The 26,139-nt window shown below is 34.5% G+C and overlaps 2 protein-coding genes across 2 annotated transcripts in view; one reads left to right on the top strand and one right to left on the bottom strand.

Annotated features, from left to right (window-relative positions):
* Positions 1 to 1,716, bottom strand: part of LOC125676705 (uncharacterized) — an 11,593-nt gene extending 9,877 nt beyond the window's left edge. The window contains exon 1 of the mRNA XM_048914535.2: positions 191 to 1,716. The gene's annotated coding sequence lies outside the window, so the exon portion shown is untranslated. The remainder of the gene's footprint in view (positions 1 to 190) is intronic.
* Positions 1 to 26,139, top strand: part of LOC125676690 (uncharacterized) — a 26,705-nt gene extending 566 nt beyond the window's left edge. Inside the window, exons 2-15 of the mRNA XM_056164415.1 lie at positions 7,446 to 7,592; positions 8,242 to 8,936; positions 9,040 to 9,193; positions 9,279 to 10,049; positions 10,370 to 10,717; positions 10,817 to 10,881; positions 11,134 to 11,176; positions 11,914 to 12,044; positions 12,514 to 12,666; positions 12,777 to 12,968; positions 15,670 to 15,761; positions 20,442 to 20,589; positions 21,103 to 21,254; positions 23,024 to 26,139. Coding sequence (XP_056020390.1) covers positions 7,446 to 7,592; positions 8,242 to 8,936; positions 9,040 to 9,193; positions 9,279 to 10,049; positions 10,370 to 10,717; positions 10,817 to 10,881; positions 11,134 to 11,176; positions 11,914 to 12,044; positions 12,514 to 12,666; positions 12,777 to 12,968; positions 15,670 to 15,761; positions 20,442 to 20,589; positions 21,103 to 21,254; positions 23,024 to 23,921 — 3,989 coding nt within the window. The 3' untranslated portion in view covers positions 23,922 to 26,139. The remainder of the gene's footprint in view (positions 1 to 7,445; positions 7,593 to 8,241; positions 8,937 to 9,039; positions 9,194 to 9,278; positions 10,050 to 10,369; positions 10,718 to 10,816; positions 10,882 to 11,133; positions 11,177 to 11,913; positions 12,045 to 12,513; positions 12,667 to 12,776; positions 12,969 to 15,669; positions 15,762 to 20,441; positions 20,590 to 21,102; positions 21,255 to 23,023) is intronic.

The following is a 26,139-nucleotide window of genomic DNA, read 5'->3' as shown; positions in this document are numbered from 1 at the left end:
ACGCGGAGTAATAGTTCATCTATTATCTATTGATAAAATGGAATAAGCAAAGGGTATAAAATCTATACCATTCACATTTACTTCAATCAAAATGCAAATACATAAATGCTACTTTACTTATAAACTGATAAAGATGACATGGTCGTGTATGCTCGAAATGAAAAAGCATCGAATGCGGACGACTATTTACCTGGGTCTACTCGTAATATCTGTAAAGGACCGCAGGTGTACGTGTACATTTGTCAAAATACTCTAAGTAGTAGTAAAACTCCCTTTATTTGCATAATCCATGAAACAAAACGATAAACTCCATTTGTATTCCAATAGTGAATTCCATTGTACAAACTGCGACACACTTAGCCCGTGCCGATAGTATATCTTCAATCAGGAAGTATCAGAGTATAATATACTACTCAAAATTTGATAAGGATCATAGATATTTTTCTGTTTAAAAAATCAATAACTGCATAACTGGCAATATTGTGTCCAAGTGAAATCAAAAACGTCTTCAACAAACTTGCACGTGTATTTCATGCCATGGGAAATGCGTTTCTCATCACAGTTCATGCTTTTGCTACCATTGCACGATTTATACTCAGTCATCGGTGTCTGATTCTTTCTAAAATTTCAAACTCACTTGAGTGTTTACACTACGTTTATCAACACAATGCCCCCTCAACGTGTAAGGCGTCGCCTGACGACAGAACAACTGGGCAGATGTATTAGAATGCTTGACGCTGGATATTCACAACGTGACGTTGCAAATGCACTAAACGTCAGCCAGAGCGTTGTAAACAGACTCTGGAACCGACAGCAAACTTTTGGTACAGCAGCACACCGACATGGGGGTGGTCGTCAGAGGTCAACAACCCAACGCCAAGACCATTTTGTGGCTCTTCAGGCACGACGCCATCCCTTCTGGACAGCAACCAGCCTACGTAACGACCTCCTGAACGCCTCGGGGGTGAATGTGTCCACTCAGACGATACGGAATCGGCTTCACAATGCAGGTCTCAACTTGAGAAGGGCATGTGTTCGAGTCCCTCTGACTGTTCGACACCGGCGGGAGCGATTGGACTGGGCTGAAGATCATGTCACTTGGACACAGAACGACTGGGTTCAAGTTCTGTTCACCGATGAGTCCAGGTATTGTTTGGACTTTACAGACAGGAGGCACCGAGTGTGGCGACGACAACGTGAACGTTTCCGTGATGCCAACATCAGTGAACATGACCGTTATGGTGGTGGTTCCATCATGGTCTGGGGTGGAATCAGCAGGGATGGAAGAACAGATCTTCATGTCCTGGAGAGAGGAACAATGACGGGGGTGCGGTACCGGGATGAGATCCTCGATGTTTACGTCAGACACTACGGTGGTGCTGTTGGCCCTGAGTTCATCCTGATGGATGATAACGCCCGTCCTCATCGCGCCAGGGTGGTGGAGCAGTACCTTCAGCAGGAGACAATTGTCCGTATGGACTGGCCAGCGCGCTCGCCGGACTTGAACCCGATTGAGCATGTATGGAACATGCTGCAAGTTGCCATTTCACGCCGTAGAGCACAACCCACGACTTTGACAGAGCTCGGAAACGCCCTCGTGGAAGAGTGGAACAACCTTCCCATTGGAAACATCCGGGTGCTTATTGACAGCATGGCTCGACGTTGTCAAGCCGTCATTGATGCAAGGGGAGGCCATACCCGGTATTGACACTCCATCAACTAAGTGTAATGATGGACTATCCCCCAAAACTGTGTAATTCATTCTCTGGTTTGCTGTTAACCTTTTGTAACTTTTGGTGTTGTTATCAGATTTCAAGCATTCCGTATTGATAAAAGTTCATGCCGTTCATGAATTTTCATTCATAACCTGAGTAAACATGTTTCTGAGTCAAATTTATGTCTTTTGTTATGTTAGTGGTAAATTACACACATATAACCTAGTGATCCTTATCAAATTTTGAGTAGTATATTTACTCTGTATTGTGCATGAATCCTTATACCGTATGACTTACTGATCAGAGTATTGCAGATTTATAAATCAGGAAATCATTTAGGTGTTATGCTTATATAATTTGCATATACAACACTGTACGAGTGTATGAGAGAGAGAGAGAGAGAGAGAGAGAGAGAGAGAGAGAGAGGAGGTGGGATTCAAACAATGATCTTGTAATAATCGCACTCTTATTAAGACAAATGATATCGTTAATTCAATAAAAGAGAACAGTAACTCCATATTGCTCTCATTAATTGATAATGCAGATTTATTTGATTCATTGAAAGCACGCAATAATTAAGAATTAAACATATATTTAAATAATGTTATTTTCAATTACTTCATCTTATGCTAATTTGGTGCTCAATAGATCTTATATATCTATGCCATTTTGCGTTATTACATTCTGCGTTGAATTCGACGCAAATTGTACTAATGCAAAATGTAATAATTGAATTTATCATATTATGCGTCGTTATCAAGTACGTAGAATCAAGGGGAGGGGACAAGAGTGTCTGTTTCCCACCTTTAATAACAATATCCATTTTTTGTTATTTTGTAATGCAAATAAGAGATATGATAGGTAACACGACCCCAGATTGAAAGTTTTGATATAAAAGTAGAAGACACACCACCACCACCAGTTACGAAAATGAAGATATTATGAGGCGCTCATAGTAGAGGACTCTAACCACCCCATCCCACCCCCAAAGATTGAAGAAAATGAAGTCTAGGGGGAAATTAAATGAGGCAGTCAAAGTAAAAGACTCTTTAACCCTTCACCCCCACATTAGGACTTTGAACAACGGACAAATCATCTTGCTTTGTTTGGGTTTTTGTTTATTTTATTGCTGTTTTCGTTCATCTTTTTGATTATTATTTTGAATGACAAGGAATTTTGAAGAATCCAATTTTCCATTTTTCTTCTTCCTGTTGTACGCCCCCCCCCCTCCTTCTATGAAAAATGACAATACATGTCTGGTTATTACATGTACATTTTGCTTTGCAACACATGCATGTATACTGATTGTATGGTGTAGAACTGTACCCTTTACCAATTTTTCCTTCATTTACACGGTTTAAGGAATGGTAAACCAAAATCACAAAACAAAATGCATAGAAACCAAGATATTTTTAAGCGTAGGAACTTCATTCACGAATACATAAATACATGTATTCAGAAAAATCGCATACATGTATTGCAGGACTATAGCATATGTGTATTTTAACGTTTCTGTAACATGCCATAATGATTACGTCCAGGCTTGAGTGTAATTTATTCATAAATATTTTCATTTCGTAGATCTGGGGCAATGGATATATACTGAAAATAGACATACCGCTGTACGTCGTTTCAATTTCAAATGTATTCGATAAGATGTTAGTATTCATAAATCAGTAAAATTCGTGTTGAGGTTTTATTTGATATGATACAATGTCAATATACTGTAATGCATTAGTCGGATATGCAAAAGGCAAGAGTATAAACATTTTTCTTCTTTTTTTTTCATTATTAGTTTCAATATCTATATGATTCGAAAAAACATTATATAAGTTACCGATTTAGATATCAATAGAAACAAAGCTGCATAGTTTGGGGAAGGGGGTTCTAATGAGTCTGATGAAATTAAAAGAAGGAACCCCACATTTGCATTCAAACTAAATTCATTTCTGCTCTGACTGAAAGCATGATTCTAAATTGGGAACGAATCTTGCATACAAAATAATTGATAGGGGAACACATCAATTCGAGCTCCTTTGGAATTTAATGAAATGCAGATACATGTATGCACCTTTCTTTCAACACGAATTGATATGTTGTTTCAGGCACGTATAGTGGGGGTTGGGGTGGGCAGGGAGGCTGGTCTGCTCTCCCCACTTTTTTGACAATAAACTTTTTTCCGTTATTCTAACATACAAAGTCAGTATTTTGTACATGCACAGTTCAAACTAATATTTTTGTAATGAATTCAATTATAACCATCAACTCCTGTAAGTTACCAATATATTGTCAATCACTACTTTTTAAATAGCTGGAAAGTTTTAATGCTTGTAAGCTTACATTTGTATCAGTAATCGATTTTCTTTCCTTCTGTGAAATTATATATCGTACATCGAAGTAGGACGCTCTCTCTCTCTCTCTCTCTCTCTCTCTCTCTCTCTCTCTCTCTCTCCTGTTCAATCAATGAATATGGACATACAAAGACCGTAAATAATTACGTGGTTCCCAAAGAGACAATAAAACTATATTTTCGTTTAAATACAATTTCCTTTTATATGTGTCTTTGTGTAATCAACTGTTTATTATGGATTGCAAATGTAATACCCGCATTTTCTTACAGATGTATATTTCGATCATTATTCCCTTATTTGTATATCCAATTTTGTATATGATCATCGATAAATTTTGAATTGTGCACGCAATATATCCAACCAGATGCTCAATGTATATGGTTAGATTCCCGATTTCTATAAACTGCAAAACCTCGACCAGACAAGCATTCAAAACAATAAAAATTTTCTACTCTGACATCTCCCCTGATTGAAGACACCCTATTTGGCACGGGTGAAGTGTGTCGCAGACTGTATAATGGAATGACAACGTGTTGTAAAGTTCTAACGAGATACAAATGGAGCTTATCATTTTGTTTCGTGGATTTATCAGAATAAAGAGAATCTAATATTTTCGGTAAGTGCACATCTCCGATACCTGTTGAATAGACGTCCGTATTTGATACGGGGTTTTTTTTGGCGAATCATAAGGGTTTAACCTTAGGAAATTCCCTAAAATTTCTAAAAAAAAAAACAAACTTGTACTATAAAGATATGCTATTAATTCTTGAACCCACGGCCACAGCGAGAAGGCCATTTAAATTTCTGACTGTCAATTTCGTCTTAAAAATTTACATCTAAATAGAAATGATAAGTTACGACTGCTCAATTCTAATAATCAGAAAAAATTGTAAAATAAAAGTTGACGTCTTTCATTTTGATTGATTGATTGATTGAATATTGTTTAACGTCCCTCCCGAGAACATTCCACTCATATGGAGACGTCACCACTGCCGGTGAAGGGCTGCAAAATTTCGGCCCATGTTCGGCGTTTATGGCGTTTGAGCAGGGAGGGATTTTTATCGTGCCACACCTGCTGTGACACGGGGCCTCGGTTTTATCCGAAGGACCGCCCCACTTAGTGCAAGAGATACTGAGGACCTATTCTATCCCGGATCCCCACATGTTCTTCCTCTCTTTTTTAGTATTTTAAGATATGACTTTGATCGATCGGGACTAGAACTTGAACTATATATATATATATATATATATATATATATATATATATATATATATACACACATACACTCATTTCCAACAACACACCCGATACCTAAAAGTGTCGGATCAACAACATGGATGCAAGGTCAAATACAAAAAATCATACAAAGCACTAAAATGACCAACGACACGAACAACCAGATTATCAAATTTTCGGGACGACCCGTCCCTTCTTCAGGACACGCGAAAATAATTACACAATGTGGCCAATATCAACGGAGAATAATAACAAAAACGACATATAAATAAATCTAGCACTACAACTACACTAATCTACAAACGTATTTACAACGCAGACTACATGGTTTTTTTTTTTTTTTTTTTTTTTGGTCTTTAGGCTCGCCAATCAATGTTAAAAGCGGAGCGAATTAGGACATGCCTTATTCGTCCAAAGAGCTGATCCAAATAAAAAAAAAAAAGAAAAAAGGCACATGGTCCCACCTCTGGTGTGTCCAGGGGTCCGTGTCTGCCCTACTGTCTATTTCGTATTGCTTATGTAAGTTATGAGATTGATCACTGTTCGTTATCTTCACCTTTCGTTGGTTACACTCATTAGCGTAGACAACGTTAGAAGATTTACAAGTCAAATTATCAAATGTTTTGGTACAGAAACTACTTCCGGTGAGATTACTACTAAATGAATTTCTAGTGATCAGTATATCACAATTTTTTACAATTTGTTACAGAACATTTTGAGATCGAGCGACTGGGATCTGAAAAGGAGTCATCAAAACTATTTCTTAAAGGAACATAAAAGTCTTTATTTGGGTATAAGAATTTTCGTTTCTGTACTCAAAGCTGACAATTTGACGATTGTACGACGACAAATCTTTGATATCTCGAAGGATTTCAATTGAAAACCATGATTTGTGGCGAAATTACAATTAAATTAGTTTACACTCTGGTAATAAGATTACATATATACTTGTGTACTCCTCCTAGGCACCTGATCCCACCTCTGGTGTGTCCAGGGGTCCGTGTTTGCCTAATCTCGGCTGAGATTCGGCTTGGCTGAATATTTGGAGTGACACCTTCACCGAATCTCGGAGCAGTCCTTCATAATTCATGTCTGGAAATTTACTTCCAGTTCTAGCAATTAATGTGCACTTAGGTGACACTGCTGTTCGCTTCAATTAAGTGATTTGACTGTTAAACGAACTCTCTATCACTATTAATGCTGTATTACTTACCGTCTAAATATGTAAATTCCATAAAATAAACCATCACTAATTTTCCCGTCTATGGCGCAATATTTTATCTCCCAAAATTGAAGAGTTCCTATAGGTTTTTTTTTAAATTAGCAAAATGCAAGTAGGTATGTAGAGATACGATGTATCAGTAACTAGATAAAGCAGACTATAGGAACTCTTCAATTCCAGGAGATAAAATATTGTGCATGGAAATCTTCATTTGAACGGAAAATGTAGTGCCTGTTTTCATTTTGGGATTTTTATACCTTAATGGTAAGTAATATAGCATTATAGTGATAGAGAGTTAGTTTAACAGTCAAATCCCTTATTTGAAGCGAACAGCAGTGTCACCTAAGTGCATTTTAATTGCTAGAAATGGCCGAAGCTGAAAGTAAATTTTCAGACATAAATTATGAAGGACTGCTCCGAGATTCCGCGAAGGCGTCGGTCCAAATATTCAGCCGAGCCCAATCTCAACCAAGATTACGTGTTTGCCCAACTATCTATTTTGTATTGCTTATAGGAGTTATGACATTGATCACTGTTTGTTATCTTCACTTTTCATGTAAATAATGTCGGTAGGGTATGAATCGTCCCCTGGTCATTTAATGGCGGACACTACTCCGTATGTGCTGATTACATCATTACATGTATATGGATAAGATCTAGGTAACTCCTATTCGGGTTTGGTCACGCCTACTGTTCAGGTGTTCAACCTACCCGGGGTTGAACTCGCGACTACAGGCACCTGAAGTATGGATACAACTTACCCCTGCCCTTTTTTTGATAAATTGTTGGTTTTTTTTTTTTGCGGCAAAAATTTCTCTGAAATGGTGTGGTTCCCTGCCTATCTCACCCTTCTTTCGATTTTTTTTTTGGTTGTTTTTTTTTTTTTTTTTTTTTGAAAATGAAATTCATATTTTTTGTAGATAGCACCAACGTGATGGCTGATATCAAAGGAAACTACGATTATGTGGATCCCGAGGAAGACGATCCGTTTGTAAGTGTGGAAACCTGCAAGGAGACGGACAAATCCGAACCACAGATGTTACGAAGCCTAATATTGGCTATAAATGGTAACGTATGAAATCGGAACACAACTTACAAAGAAGGTTGTATCGTTCTGTGTGATGTGTGTTAATATACATGTAAATAAGGGTTAAAAACGAAGGCAAGTTAATAGAAACATCTCGTACAAATTGTATATCACAAAGGAAGCATGATTGGCCATGATGTGAAATCTAACTCTAATGGTTAATATGTCCCTCGTTTATGTAAATAAGATAAAAATGTACACAGTACTCCAAGTATATTTTGGCAATATGTAAAGTATCAGACATCTATTATTTCAATAATTAATTAACAGTCATTCAGTAGTCATACTGTACATACGTGATTCAGACTGGTCAGGACCTTTGATGGGTCAAATATACTGTATATTGGGTAAGTTTTGCGCACTGGAAATGGTGTATTTTTGTGAATGAAAAATCGCGAAAAATAAAAGCGCAAACATTTTTATCTACATAAATGATTCACAAGTTAATGACATTGCACCAAAAATTAAAATCGCTAAATTTTCAGAGTACTTTTTCTGAGAAAAATTCACTAGATATGAAAAATAATCGATATATGGTACTCTGATGTCATTCAGAAAAAATTATCAACTTTGTATTATGATTATCATCATTATATCGAATTTGGAACATAGCTACATTTATTTTCCAGAAGATCTAAAAGATTCAACTGTTGAAGATTTCCATTATATACTTGCCAATAAGCAAGGGACCGAGCGAAATGATTTTCTGAGATGTGCAGAGACTCTTTTTGTAAGTAAACTACAAAAATCCAACGACATCGAATCACTCTCGAAACTTCTTTCCGTTAATGACGTCAAATTTAAGAAGGTTGTGCTAAGATCTATTCAGAAGTCATTGATGGAGGTATCGCTAAATGGAACAACTGTAGGTATCACGGACATATGTTTGAGAAGTATTGGACATCATTTACAAAAACATGACGAGGAGGAAGATTCGCTTGACAAGGCAATAGTAACCACACTTCCCCCTGTACTCAGAAGCTGTGCGATAGCTTCCATACTTCACTGTTGTTTCAGAAAAGAAAAGAAGGATTTATTCATCAGAATTAGTAAAAGTTGCGAAACAATAGAAAAAATATGGACCAGTGGGATTTCTAAGAAAAGATTAAAATCCATTGACCCTATAGTTTGCCAGATGGTTAAAGGCGCCATAGATCTTCTTGCAGCAATGGGAAAATTCAAATTTGGGAAACAGTTGAAAGAACTTTTTTTAAGTTTAAACGATTCATTTACTTCATCAGAACATGAAATGGCAATGATGAAGATTGGAACCAGTGGATCTGTTGTTGAACAATACATTGTTACAATGGGGATTCTAACAAAGGTACTAACATTTTTCTAACAAATAGCATTAATCTGAATCTTCTTCCTGAATGCGTAGGAGAGTGTTATCTATTACATCTGTTAAATGATCTCCTTTATTTCAGATGAAAACCGATCCCAGAAATATGTGCGACACGTTCAATCGTTTCTTGCAAACAATACTTCGCCAGAAGCACATTGAAAGGAAATGGATAGTCCCTGAGTTTCAGCAACTGGAGTATCTAATTATTTGTGGGGTTGCCTTCATAACAAGAAAATGTACGTAGTGCTCGAAAACATCTTATGTACATATGGCAACTAAAGGTAATAGATTGGTTATGCTGATGATTATGTCTTCTTTCAGTTTCTCAAATAGAAATGACGCATCTTCACAGTATCATCGATGTTTGCGCAGATGGTTTGGCAAACAATAGATTTACGGTCCCGGAGGAAGTATCAGACCTTGTCTTGTCTCTAAAGTCTAAAATTGTGCAACCAGTTACCTCTTGTTTAAACATATCAGAGGGAACCATGACTCAATTAGCAGAGTCGTACATTGAGAGAGTTCTTCCAGGGCTAGTTGTTCACAACCAGAACCGAAGAAGACTTCCAAAATTGTCTGATCATTCTCACTGGATGATTTCTGGTGGTCGCCTGTTCCTAAACCTCGCACAGATATCAATTTTGGTACCTGGAATAGCAAATACACAATTTAAAAAACTTCAAAATTGTATCGAAAATGAACAAAAAGTGAATGAATTTGAAATTCTCCACATTCTACAAAGACAAAAAACTCACTCCAATATCATGAAAATGCTTGCATTTAGCCCCCGAAACTGTCGTTTGCATTTTTACGTTCTTGAAAGTTTTCAAACAAATCTCATTGACAAACTTCTTCATGCAAGAAGGTGCCAAGAATTTCTGTCACAAGAATGGATAAACAGGCGGCTACTAGAGATTGCCAGTGCAATCGATTATCTCCATCGGAAGAAAATAATCCACAGGGACATTACCTTAAACGGTATCGCGATTAAGGAGCTCTCCACAGTGGAAGAGGAGAAAGCTGTTCTGTGCTCTCTTCATATGGCATGCACAAGTGACGATGAAATATCTGCCAACACTGGGCATATTGGAGGTAAATAAATCAATAAACTATAGACTTTTTATGTGACTTATTACATTATGCAATGCAGTGTCAAATTCATGGCAGTTAGTTTGAATAGCAACTCCTTTATCAAAATATGGAGGGCGGACTAGCACACTGACGTTTTACTGTGATTATGTACAATCATGTTCATGTTGATTCCTTGATATTGTTTTGAAATGTATAATGGACCTACAAGCAAATTGTCAAACATACACAGAATCGTGGATGAATCCACTTCTTAATACCATCGGTTAAAACCAATTCCTTTTCATTTATTCATTTATTTATTTATTCATTTATTCATTCAGACATTCATGGAGAATGCATTGCAACACGATGGTCAGCTCCAGAATCCATCTGGGAAGACAGATATGATTGTAAAACCGACACTTGGATGTTTGGTCATGTGATCCACGCAGTGCATACTTATGGTTGTGAGCCATACACTGAACTGTACAGTGAAACAACATATGACATCATAGCCAAAGTAGTATCCTGTGGGCTGAAACCTTACAAATGGCCATGCATTCCTCTTTCTTATCACGAATTAGCCTCCAGATGTCTGAATTTTTGCCCAACAGAAAGACCTGAAATGCATTTTATCTCTAATTATTTGAAGGAATTGAAGAATGAGAGGACACAATTGCGAAAATCTAGTAAATATGTTTAAATTTGAAAGGTCTGTCACGAGCACTGAAAACACCTAGTTAATGACTGCACAATGTCGTATAGTTATTTTGTTATCTATACTTCAGATTGTGACCATGAGCTCCCTAAGATATCTGAAAAACAAAGTGAAAGGGGGCATCAACCTGAACGGGTAAGAGAGAAAGACAGATGGTTTGAAATTATTTTACAACCACCAGCAACGTTTTATAGTTATGTTGATGACTCCCGCTGGCTCGAATATTTTGTATTCTAAATAATGATGTATTTAATTAATGAAGTAATGAGTGTTGTACAAATTGAGGATATATTAAATCGCTTTATTTTGTTTTCATCTTTTTTGAAACATATAAAGAAAATATGAAATGCAGAGAAAGGTTTGTAAAGTTTCTTTTATATTTTGAAGGGAATTCCTCTGATGGTGAAGAAAATGAAAGAAATGACTGGGGGTATGTTAAACAATGAGCATTTATCAGCCAGTCATTGCTGTGGATTTACATGGATAATGCGAGAATAAACCTTTCTTTGCTATTTGTTTACATAAAGTATTAATAGATAACTTTTGTTTACAATCATATCTCAAAAGACCAATCAACTTAAAAGGGAAAAAATTATCATTAAATTTAGAACGTCTTCACATTCTTTGAATATTGAAAAGGACAGGCACAATAATGTTTTAAGGACTGCGAGGCTTTGTAAATTATGTGATTATAATGATATAGAAGATGAGTTTCATTTTATCCTGAAATGTCCATTTTACAACGATTTGAGAAAAAAATATATTAAGGGTTTTTATTACACAAAACGAGGTGTCTTCAAATTAGTTAAGCTCCTTAGTGTAGACAATACTAGAGAACTCAATAACTTAGGAAAATTCTTAGTACAAGCCGTGAAAATACAAAGGTTAGCGTTGCAAGTCAATAATGTAATTATAGTATTTTTCTAAGAAGATGTACATCTCATAATGTGATTACATGTATATTATTTCATATTTGAAATTTCTTCTCCTTCTATCTTCTCCTGTCCACTCACCTGTTGTTTATCTTATACAATTAGATATATTGTGTATATACATGTACATGTATTAGATGTATTCCGATGAGCTATATAACTCAAGGACAATAAAGAATTGAATTGAATATATAATCATTTAATTGCTTTTAATGTCGGTCTAATTACATTGCAGATAAGAGAGAAACTTACTTCGAAATGAAAAGACGGGTTCCACAAAGTCCCAATCCTGATTATGCACCTCTGTCAATGACTCTGTGTCTTGGAGACATTCAATCTAAAGATGAACCCAAAATTATCCGAAAGGTAATGGATCAGTATCGTACTAAAAATTCCTAAATTAAGAATTACTGCGTTCCTATTCATTCGTTGTCATCCTTCTCAAGATATTCTAAGTCTTCTAACAGGATTAGAATCTATAAAGCTAAGACCTTTACATGAACACTAATCATATCATAAGAAGTTTAGAAATTCAAACGTTCAAAAATTTGTTTAAAAATGTTTTATTTTTATCATATATAGAAGTTAACAATATCATTTCATTCGAAAGATTTTTATCACCCAAATGAATACATGTATATACCATAAAGTGTAATTTATGTTTCTAATCTTAGACTAATGTTTGATAATCGATAAACCCTTATACTGTGCAATACTGATTTTATAGGAATTTTTGTTCAGAATGATGAAATACATTTTGTATATGCTTACACTGTTTTCATCATTGAAAATTGGTATTAAATATGTTGATGAAAATACATTCTAATTGCTCAAGAGATTTGAAGTTGAAGTGGAGGAAGAAGTAACTGTGGAATTTCATAACAAAACACTTCCTAAAATGAGCAAGGATTTTGCAGAGAAGATGAGTATCACAAGTTGGCCGCCTGTAAAACGGTCTCGAACACTACAAGGCGTAAACATTACAGTGGTGAGAACAACATACAACATTTAAAAAAAAAATCATCAACCGATCTCATAGTTTTTATTTATTTCTCACCATTATGCAAGCACTTATAACAAAAAAAATTACTCCAACAGAAATATAGCTTCCCGACGTCAACAAATATAATGGAGTTGGCTTCATCCTGCAGTGTCCAGGAAAACTTTGATAGAGCCCTTCATATTGTTCTTCAAGTTGCATGCCTCGTAGAAAGGATGCACGATAAACGTTGGATTATAGTGGACATCACTGGAAAATACGTGTATATACAGGAGGACAACGATTATAAGGTATACGTGGAATCTGATGTCTTAAGTAACTTCTCACCATATCATATCAATTACATGACTGTATATGTTATTTGAGAAAAGTCGCTGTATTTGCGAAGATAAAACTTGAAGACATACATTGTACATTTCTCTACATTGTGTTGTCCGATTAATGGTACATATTTTCATCTACAACATATATATATTTACATTCAAAGAATCTTTTCTCATATTTCTTTGAAATTGACATTGCTTTCATCTGCGACATGTTGCAAATTAGTTTGGTCCGGTTTTTTAGTACCACCTGTCTTATTAATCATTACCAAATTGGAGCGTCATCAAGATCAAAGGGTGCTTAGGCTGGAACAGCGTAACGAATGGGTCAACCATATGATATTTAGTTGTTTTTTAATACAAAAATATAAACAATAAGATGTAAATCTTAAATACGGTACCAATTTTGATGCACCAGATGCGCATTTCGACAAATAATGTCTCTTTAGTGATGCTCAACCGAAATTTTTGAAATCCGAAATAACAATGAAGTTTTAGGGCTATTATAGGGGAAAACAGTGTGCCAAAAAAGTGGAGTCAAATTCGTCTAAGGATAAGAGTTATGCGTGAGGGAGATAATCCTTAATTTTGAAATGAATTTCTAAATTTTATAACAGCAATTAAATATATATCCGTATTTTCAAGCCAGCAACGAAGTACTTAGCTACTGGGCTGTAGAGGCCCTCGGGAACAAAGATGTCTTTCTTTGTTGTTTCATTGGGTAATGAACGTAGCAGTCATTGCAGGAAAAAATTACGTAATTTTTTTCTGCAATGCTTGAAGGCATTTTATTGTTTAATTCTGACTTGAATTATTATGATGTGACGAAAATGATAAAACTATAAAGACATAATTTTTCATCGACATATATTTAAATCAATTTATACATTTTTTTCTTCGAGAAGTTTTGAGTTAAGAATTGCAGAGTGAGCAAGATACAGAATACAATTTAAAGGGGAAGGCAACTCAAAAATATTTTACATGATAAATGATAGGATTATTGATATGATAAAAAAATTGTCATTCTATTCTGTCGATAAACGGTTTAGATAAGCTTCAGTACTCATTTGAAATTCCCGCTATCTTATAGAGGATGCCACGATGTGGAACTCTTTTGTATTCAAGACCACAAAAATTAATAATTTTAACGTCATACCGTCTGTTCCGGTTTTTATGAGATTCTAATATTATTAAAGATGTGCATGTCGTAGATCTTACGAGTAAATAGGCTGATACCTTCCCGTCAAGCAGTTAATTACACTGATGCGGAAAGGGAGACGTGAAAAAAAATTCTCGAAATTCCTGACCCAACCAAGTCATCTGAAAAGAAAAGACTATGTAAACTGTGGATCCCTCATTTGCGTAATGACAAGTTGAGGTTTCAGACATTTGTATGAAGAAACTTGTACCGTCTGTCTGGTCTGCGACTCGATTGAACGTCTTTTCTTTATCCTCATGCGAAAGAACGGCGTGCTCAAATATATACGGTTCCAAACTTAACTGTTCGTGACTTGGCATGTTTATAGTGCTGCTGATGAAATAAACCGGAACCGACGGTGTGACGTCATAAATTAAAATTCAATGGCTGCTCTCCTAGCAGCGGGTAATTTAAAATATATGATAAATTAATATTAATTTAATCGTTGAGTAAGGATTTTTGTTGTGAAAGGTTGTCAATTACGATATCAATAAGTTAAGACTTTATTCATAAAAGCAACGATGTGGGTAGGGTTGCCTTTCCCTTTAATCTGAATTAAACCCATCCTAATACAGTAAAACTCTGATATAGCGAATTTCTGGAGATCCTCTATAAAAATTCACTATAAGCGTAATTCGCTATATGTTTATAGCGAATTCTTAATTCAAATATAACGAATTCGTTATAAAACTGATTTGTTCTACATGTATATCAGTTCTCTAAGAAAGCAGCAATCGATATACTTGCGTTTGCATTGTCTTTAAAAGAAATGAAGCCTATATATATTTTCGAGAAGAAATATTTTTATACAAGAAATATACACGTTGATTTATATATGATAATTTATCTTGATGGATTATTAAGTCATGCAAGAACATGTCGAAAGAGAAATGTCAACAAAATTTTACACAATACATACATGTACAGTCTATTGCAATTGACATTTACTTGTAAAGGAGTGTACGATAAAATAAATGCAATCAAACTTCAAATTTAATTAACGAGAATAGTAAACAATACCGACAATACATTTCCTAAACGTATGTGTAAGTATTGTTTTGCGTTAACAACCTTTTTAAAAAAAAATACGAACATAAATTTTGTAATAAGTGTGGATCCTTTATGTCAATGGAAAGCGATTGTTAAAATCACAAAGAGATTAAAATGAAAAAAATAAATTCGTTATAAAAGGTGATTTTTACGTTCATTTTTAATTCAAGGGGAATAGGAATTCACTTCGTTATATCCGTAAATTCGCTATATCCGTGTTCGTTATAAACGCAGATTTTTATATAGAATATATAAAGAATTTGCCGGGGAAATCGTTTTCACTTCGCTATAGCCGCAATTTCGCTATATCCGTGTTCGCTATATTCGAGTTTTACTGTATAGCATTCGTATGATTTTCATATCCGTGTTGCACAAACACCTTTCAAGTCATAAAAATGAATTGAATAATAATACATTTAGGCGTGCGAGTTACGAATAGGACGAATGGTGAGACTACCGCTTGATAATGACAGCGTAATGTCCAGTAGAAATCTCGAGGATATCATACATTGGTATGTATACATAGAAAACTCGAGGATATCATACATTGGTATGTATACATAGAAAACTCGAGGATATCATACATTGGTATGTATACATAGAAAACTCGAGGATATCATATTTTGGTATGTATACATAGAAAAATCGAGGATATCATATTTTGGTATGTATACATAGAAAAATCGAGGATATCAGACATTGGTATGTATACATAGAAAACTCGAGGATATCATACATCGATATGTATACATAGAAAACTCGAGGATATCATACATTGGTATGTATACATAGAAAACTCGAGGATATCATATTTTGGTATGTATACATTGAAAACTCGAGGATATCATACATTGGTATGTATACATTGAAAACTCGAGGATATCATATATTGGTATGTATACATTGAATACTCGAGGATATCATACATTGGTATGTATACATTGAATACTCGAGGATATCAGACATTGATATCTATACATAGAAAACTCGAGGATATCATACATTGATATGTATACATAGAAAACTCGAGGATATCAGACATTGGTATGTATACATAGAAAACTCGAGGAAATCATACATTGGTATGTATATATTGAAAACTCGAGGATATCATATATTGGTATGTATACATAGAAAACTCGAGGATATCATACATTGGTATGTATACATTGAATACTCGAGGGTATCATACATTAGTATGTAAACAGAAAACTCGAGGATATCATATATTGGTACATATATGTATACATAGAAAACTCGAGGATATCATACATTGGTATGTATACATAGAAAACTCGAGGATATCAGACATTGGTATGTATACATAGAAATCTCGAGGATATCATACATTGGTATATATACATAGAAAACTCGAAGATATCATACATTGGTATGTATACATAGAAAACTCGAGAATATCATATTTTGGTATGTATACATAGAAAACTCGAGGATATCATATTTTGGTATGTATACATAGAAAAATCGAGGATATCAGACATTGGTATGTATACATAGAAAACTCGAGGATATCATACATTGATATGTATACATAGAAAACTCGAGGATATCATACATTGGTATGTATACATAGAAAACTCGAGGATATCATACATTGGTATGTATACATAGAAAACTCGAGGATATCATATTTTGGTATGTATACATAGAAAACTCGAGGATATCATATTTTGGTATGTATACATAGAAAACTCGAGGATATCAGACATTGGTATGTATACATAGAAAACTCGAGGATATCATACATTGGTATGTATACATAGAAAACTCGAGGATATCATACATTGGTATGTATACATAGAAAACTCGAGGATATCATACATTGGTATGTATACATAGAAAACTCGAGGATATCATATTTTGGTATGTATACATAGAAAACTCGAGGATATCAGACATTGGTATGTATACATAGAAAACTCGAGGATATCAGACATTGGTATGTATACATAAAAAACTCGAGGATATCATACATTGATATGTATACATAGAAAACTCGAGGATATCATACATTGATATGTATACATAGAAAACTCGAGGATATCATACATTGGTATGTATACATAGAAAACTCGAGGATATCAGACATTGGTATGTATACATAGAAAACTCGAGGATATCATATTTTGGTATGTATACATTGACAACTCGAGGATATCATACATTGGTATGTATACATTGAAAACTCGAGGATATCATATATTGGTATGTATACAGTGAATACTCGAGGATATCATACATTGGTATGTATACATTGAATACTCGAGGATATCAGACATTGATATCTATACATAGAAAACTCGAGGATATCATACATTGATATGTATACATAGAAAACTCGAGGATATCAGACATTGGTATGTATACATAGAAAACTCGAGGAAATCATACATTGGTATGTATATATTGAAAACTCGAGGATATCATATATTGGTATGTATACATAGAAAACTCGAGGATATCATACATTGATATGTATACATAGAAAACTCGAGGATATCATACATTGATATGTATACATAGAAAACTCGAGGATATCATACATTGGTACGTATACATAGAAAACTCGAGGATATCATACATTGGTATGTATACATTGAATACTCGAGGATATCATACATTGGTATGTAAACAGAAAACTCGAGGATATCATACATTGGTATGTATACATAGAAAACTCGAGGATATCATACATTGGTATGTATACATAGAAAACTCGAGGATATCAGACATTGGTATGTATACATAGAAATCTCGAGGATATCATACATTGGTATATATACATAGAAAACTCGAAGATATCATACATTGGTATGTATACATAGAAAACTCGAGAATATCATATTTTGGTATGTATACATAGAAAACTCGAGGATATCATATTTTGGTATGTATACATAGAAAAATCGAGGATATCAGACATTGGTATGTATACATAGAAAACTCGAGGATATCATACATTGATATGTATACATAGAAAACTCGAGGATATCATACATTGGTATGTATACATAGAAAACTCGAGGATATCATACATTGGTATGTATACATAGAAAACTCGAGGATATCATATTTTGGTATGTATACATAGAAAACTCGAGGATATCATATTTTGGTATGTATACATAGAAAACTCGAGGATATCAGACATTGGTATGTATACATAGAAAACTCGAGGATATCATACATTGGTATGTATACATAGAAAACTCGAGGATATCATACATTGGTATGTATACATAGAAAACTCGAGGATATCATACATTGGTATGTATACATAGAAAACTCGAGGATATCATATTTTGGTATGTATACATAGAAAACTCGAGGATATCAGACATTGGTATGTATACATAGAAAACTCGAGGATATCAGACATTGGTATGTATACATAAAAAACTCGAGGATATCATACATTGATATGTATACATAGAAAACTCGAGGATATCATACATTGATATGTATACATAGAAAACTCGAGGATATCATACATTGGTATGTATACATAGAAAACTCGAGGATATCAGACATTGGTATGTATACATAGAAAACTCGAGGATATCATATTTTGGTATGTATACATTGACAACTCGAGGATATCATACATTGGTATGTATACATTGAAAACTCGAGGATATCATATATTGGTATGTATACAGTGAATACTCGAGGATATCATACATTGGTATGTATACATTGAATACTCGAGGATATCAGACATTGATATCTATACATAGAAAACTCGAGGATATCATACATTGATATGTATACATAGAAAACTCGAGGATATCAGACATTGGTATGTATACATAGAAAACTCGAGGAAATCATACATTGGTATGTATATATTGAAAACTCGAGGATATCATATATTGGTATGTATACATAGAAAACTCGAGGATATCATACATTGATATGTATACATAGAAAACTCGAGGATATCATACATTGATATGTATACATAGAAAACTCGAGGATATCATACATTGGTACGTATACATAGAAAACTCGAGGATATCATACATTGGTATGTATACATTGAATACTCGAGGATATCATACATTGGTATGTAAACAGAAAACTCGAGGATATCATACATTGGTATGTATACATAGAAAACTCGAGGATATCATACATTGGTATGTATACATAGAAAACTCGAGGATATCAGACATTGGTATGTATACATAGAAAACTCGAGGAAATCATACATTGGTATGTATATATTGAAAACTCGAGGATATCATATATTGGTATGTATACATAGAAAACTCGAGGATATCATACATTGATATGTATACATAGAAAACTCGAGGATATCAGACATTGGTATGTATACATAGAAAACTCGAGGATATCATACATTGGTATGTATACATAGAAAACTCGAGGATATCAGACATTGGTATGTATACATAGAAAACTCGAGGATATCATACATTGGTATACATTGAATACTCGAGGATATTATACATTGGTATGTATACAATGAAAACTCGAGGATATTATACATGTATATTAGTATGCATACAGATGTACTTTGAAAACTCAAAGATTTTATATATTGGTATTTAAATATTAAAATTTGAAGGATTTTATATATTGGTATATAAACATTAATAAATCAAGGAGTTTTTTAATATTGGTATGTATACATTGAAAATTCGAGGATATTATATAATGGTATGTATACGCCGAGAACTCGAGGATTTTATATTTTGGTATAAAAGCATTAAAAATGTGAGGATTTGATATATTGGTACGTAAACTTTAAAAATTCAAGGATTTTTTTTATATTGGTATGTAAACATTAAAAATTCAAGGATTTTTTTTTATATTGGTACATGTATACATTGAAAACTCGATGATATTACAGATTGGTATATATCTTGTTTCAGTTATATTTCACATTACTCATTAAAGTTTTAAAAGCATGCACCAAGGTTATATGTTCCTATCTGATAGGGTATTGTCAGGTTAACTTCATACAAATACATCATAACATCAAATTAAATTATAGAAAATCATGACATATACGATCAGATCAAATGCAGATTGAAAGTAGAATATAAAAATGTTCTTCATTTAGGGTATATTTGTTGGTATTTAAGTCACGTTTATAAAGTTTTTAAAAAAAATATTCATGAGCAAGTATTACATTTTGAATATAGGCTACCCATAGAAGTTATAGGACATGGCGAACTTTCAACAGGAAGTGACGTTTATACGATGGCTATGCTCTTTTACGAGTTCTTTATGGCAATCTCTGGAAATGATCGCTTGCAGAGTATACCATTTTCTTACAAACACAGGTCTCAGGTAGGTTTCTTTCAATGTTGATCGTGGATATGTTCACGAATGCCTAGTAATGTATGTAGCTAAATATTTTCAAAAACACTTTATTTTATTTACAAATATTTCCATTTCCATTGTTTTTTTCTGTGATATCTTTACAAAGCAATGATAGATTTTTCCTCATGAATGCGAAGTTGTAAACAATGCGCGTATGAATCTTGATAAATATAGCACGTCTATTTCAATGGGTGGGAATTCTGGCAGAAATGAAAGTAGAATGTAAATATACGAAATGAATTTTGAAAATACAAGAAGTATGATCTGCAGCGCTTCACACTAGGCCTAGCATATTTTTCACGAAGCGAATTTGCCAGCATAGAGTGTTGCGATTCATACTCTCATGTATTTTCAAAAATAAAATTTATTTCACAACTAACATGATGTATTCTTGTGTATTGAACAAGACTAAGAAGACGGCCAAGCTCCATCAGATGGGAGATTTTATGTTTTATTTAAAGACTTTTCTATATACCATAGGTTTTGGGTCATTTACATGACGGCCATTTCCCTGACAAACCACCAGCCTGTCCACTGTGGTTATATGATGAAGTCATGAAACCATGCTGGGACCAAGACAGGACATGTAGACCGACGGCTTCAGATGTAGTCAAGAGGATCAAAACAAGAAGGTAAAATCGTGTACCTCCTTAATCTACAACCTCACAAAGGTCGTAATCATGTTATTCCATTCCAAATCGAAGAAATAGAAATTCAAAATCTGTGAGATTCTAATAACGTTAATGATAAAACATTTGTAACTCTTGTATACAGGATATCACAGTTATGTGACGCTATTTCACATTGTCGTCCTATGTTAAAGATAATCATACATCATATACATAGAAGATAAAGACGCAACAGTGTTGAACGGTCCACAGGGGATGCTGATCCCTCCTCGTCCCACGTCTAGTGTTTTCTGGGGATGATGATCCCTCCTCGTCCCACGTCTAGTGTTTTCTGGGGATGCTGATCCCTCCTCGTCCCACGTCTAGTGTTTTCTGGGGATGCTGATCCCTCCTCGTCCCACGTCTAGTGTTTTCTGGGGATGATGATCCGTCCTCGTCCCACGTCTAGTGTTTTCTGGGGATGATGATCCCTCCTCGTCCCACGTCTAGTGTTTTCTGGGCTCCGTGTTTGACCTGTTCTTAGTTGTGTATTCTTTATAGAATTATGTGATGATCACTCTTCGTTATCTTCATCCTTTCCACGTTGTACTTACGATCTTTGACAAAACGGAATATCGGTACAGGTACAACACATGCAATCTAACAGAGATACAAATTAAAATAGTTGCAAAGATATGTAAATTTTAAACTGTCATGTGTGTAGGATTGATATTATGAATTATATGGAACGCCAAATTAACGTAAACTCAAATTATTGAAGACATTTTAATTATTTCAATGCGCAATAAATCAATTATTGTCTTCAATTAAATTTTCAATAATTCAGAGAAAGAGAGCAATTATTTAATAAGAGATATCCAAAATTGAATTAATGATCTGCTTAATTGAATTGTTGATCCCTTTATAAGAATTGATGCACCCATTAATTCCATATACAAAATCGGTGTAAATGATTTAAGATACCTTAAATTGAATCAAAGCTATCACCAAATCATATATATACCGAGCTCCAAATTAAATCATTTATACCGAACTCCAAATTAAATCATTATAAATAACGAGCTTCAAATTAAATCATTTATACAACACTCCAAATTTAATCATTCATACCGAGCTGCAAATTAAATTTTCCACCACATTGACGCGCATGTCAATTCAATTGGTAAGAGCAATATTTGATTCGATGCGCGCATCAATTTATTTAATGTACGCATCAAATCAATTATTGGGCGCAATGATTGAATTGATGATATTTTCAAGTAATTATAAATAGTTATTTGAGTTTATGCTAATTCGGAGCCCCATGGAATTAAGGCTATTCATTTCAGGTACTGTAAAAGGCTGAACAAGTCTCATACATATTCAAGTTTTTGTCATGTTCGAACTATTAAGTATCCAAGTTTCCGAAGACATTACTTTGTCAAGTTCCAGTTAAAGATATATGTAATTTAGAGGCACAAAATACTGAAACTATTGTATCTGTACACCGTGTCACCCCCCCCCCCTCCCTGTAGGTTTAGTGATATTTACTACATCACTGCCTTAAACACTATGTGGACCTTTTATGGCATCTCTTTAAATAACTGATATATTTACTATGAAATATGGATCATCGATTGAATTAATTATGAAAAACAATTATAGCTGTCATTTGAGAAAACCATAATTAAACGTATATGAATAGAATTAGCAAATTTCATTTGTCAAATGCCTAACATTCTCTTAATTTTGTTTTAAAAAGAAATGTTAATTAGTATCATACAAAATTACAGGAATCCATTAATCACGAACTATGTGAGAAGCACAAGTATTGATGCTGATATTTCCCTGAGGTATGACCGAATTGACAAGAGTACAGCTGAACCAGATTCACCGGAAGTCGGAGATCCCAGAGCTGGGTCCAGCGATGATGGATATATGTACGTTCTGCGACATAACTCTGCAGCAGAAACAGGGGAACCATCAGTCGGTGACGAATCCATAAACAAAACAGAATCTGATGAATCTGATGAATGTCAAGATGCTTATGACGACGTAGGAGTGATGGGAGATAATTCCACATCATCGATGTATGTCAACTGTTCCCCTAACAGAGTTTTATTAACTGTGGATACATCGGACAAGAGAAATAAGAAAAATCAAGATTATCAGAATGAACCAAGACAAGATCTTTTAGACTGTGCCCAAACACCTCCAGAGAGTTTAATACCCGTTCCAGACCGTGCACACAGACATGCAGGGGGTTTGATAGATGTTTCAGATTATCAACTCTTTTCTCCGATTGGTCAGCTTGGAGATCAAGCCGAACAGGAAATATCCTACGGAGATAATCCATATTACGAAAACGAAACCATGGTTTTCTCGGGAATGGACATGACTAATCCACAACCTTTCATAAGTAGGAAGCTCAATACTGGTCAACAACTCCCTCATTCCAGTGTAGGTGTGCCAATCCCTCATACTTGCAAGGAAAATCCTTTATTCCAAAGTGATACGTCCTCGTGTTATAGCAAACAGCACAATCCTATTAGGGAACCAAGCTGTGATATACAGTTACCCACCAGAGCTACCACAAACCAACAAGATGACTCATCTGATGAATCAGATATACGATTACCCACCAGAACTACCACAAACCAACAAGATGACTCATCTGATGAATCAGATTAGGAAACCGAAGATTATTTAATCACTCGATGGAGATATTATATTTATTGTTAGGCCGTTCTTGGCACACTGATTTTGACTATGTATAACTCCATTTACCTGATCAAGATATAGGGCTCACGCCGGGTGTGACCGATCGACAGGGGATGCTTACTCCTCCTAGGCACCTGATCCCACCTCTGGTATATCCAGGGCTCCGTGTTTGCCCCACTCTTTATTTTGTATTGCTTATAGGAGTTATGAGATAGATCACTGTTCGTTATCTTCGCCTTTCATTTACATTTCCAATGTATTTGCCTTTAATATCACTACAAATTGTAATGATAGCCATTTTCTCATGAATGCGCTGCAGCTGTAAACATCTTGATAGATTTAGTAGATCTATTTTAACGGTTGGGAATTCCGACAGAAGTGAAAGTAGACTGTAAATAAAAAAAAATAAAAAATAAACGACCCGTGGATGTAAGGTTAAGTATGCCGACGTGAAGCGTTGTATTCCATACCCTAGTGGATTTTCAAAATTCACTGAGTGTATTCTGCTCAATTTCTGTTGAAACCCATTGCTTCATTGGTTGTCATTTGTAAATATGAAAACACGCTAGGTGTGGTTTTTAGTTGCGCCTATCCAACGTTATCAAATCTAATAAATTATGCACATGTTGTGATCTCCATGATATTGAGGACGAATTTCATTTCATATTGAAATGTCCACTTTATAATGATTTGAGAGAAAACAAATTGAAAAAGCATTATTACTCTAAACCAAATGTTTTTAAATGAATTCAATTATTAACTACTAGAAATGTCAGCGATTTGTTAAAATTTGGAAAAAAAAAATGTGAGTTCTGCAATATTATTAAGAAAATGTCACAATAATGTTCAATTTTTTACCTGTTTACTTTGTACGTTCACTCTCTTTCTCTCTCTGAATTGCCTACAATTATCATTGTGTTCAATTGTTACTCTGATGAGCCAGTTGGCCCAAAGAAATAAAGAAAATGAGAACACTCGCACGCTCACATACCCACACGCGCGCGCTCACACCCCCACCCATATATATATATACATACATACATATATATATATATATATATATATATATATATATATGTGTGTGTGTGTGTGTGTGTGTGTGTGTGTGTGTGTGTGTGTGTGTTTACCCAGCTCCCTATTTTGTATTGCCTATAGGAGTTACGAGATTGATCACTGTCCGTCATCTTCACCTTTCATCTAGTGTAGTAAATAACGCTTACATATTACTTATTTTATGCATTTCCTGCTATGTTTCCGACCTTCATCCCTCATTTAACAAGTCATTTCAACTTCTATAATCGTCATTAATAGATGACAATTGTCAACCAACAAGATGTATTCTGTTGTTAATCACTGCCAAGAAAGAAAAAAAAAGCTACGGGACTGGGTAAACCGGTTTCTCCAAACCGTATTTTGTATCATTATAAAAATGGAGAGCATATAGGTGAAATATTATTTGGTAAATAATATGTTTTATGTGATAATTTTTAACACTTGGCTAATTTGTTTAACCATGACTGTGTGTTCTGTACATATCATGTAATGTAGATTTATATTATGTAACCATTTATGTATTAATTTCATGTAAAGTAGATCTATATTATGTAACCATCTATGTATTAATTTTTGTAATGTAGTAGATCTGTGTTATGTAACCATCTATGTATTAATTTCTTGATCACAAGTGAAGTACGTGTATCTATTTCACACATTTTAGTTTATCAGAACCACGATCATCAGCAACCAATGAAATAATGATTGTCACGTGATATTGTCTTTGTGGCTGTCCAAGTGTAAGGAAGCATTGTTTTTGAGGAGGACAATTTTCCCTCCACCATTCCAATCTCACTTCCTTATAAAGAGAATTCCTCTCATTACCTATCTGTTTTCTTTCTTTTATGTTATTGAAGCAAATTTTAAGGTGTCACCTTATTTTTCTGTTTTATGATGTTTATATTAAAAAAAAATATTGGGGAGATCCCAATGTCATTCTTGTTTAGGCTGCCTGAGTTGTAGTTTTGATGCTCGGGGATCTCCCTATTCACTGTGTACGTGATTGGTGTAGCGTGGGGTATGTGAATTCCTAGCGAAGAAAGTAGGTCAATAAGTTTTCAAAGCTATTATAGGTTGTAAAGAAGTTTTCAACTTCTACAATCGTCATTCATAAATGATAATTTTCAACCAACAA

This window comes from Ostrea edulis, chromosome 1, assembly GCF_947568905.1.
Source record: "Ostrea edulis chromosome 1, xbOstEdul1.1, whole genome shotgun sequence".
NCBI classification, from domain to species: Eukaryota; Metazoa; Mollusca; class Bivalvia; order Ostreida; family Ostreidae; genus Ostrea; species Ostrea edulis.
The sequence above is the reverse complement of the archived record's forward strand: the minus strand, read 5'-3'. Positions and strand labels throughout refer to the sequence as shown.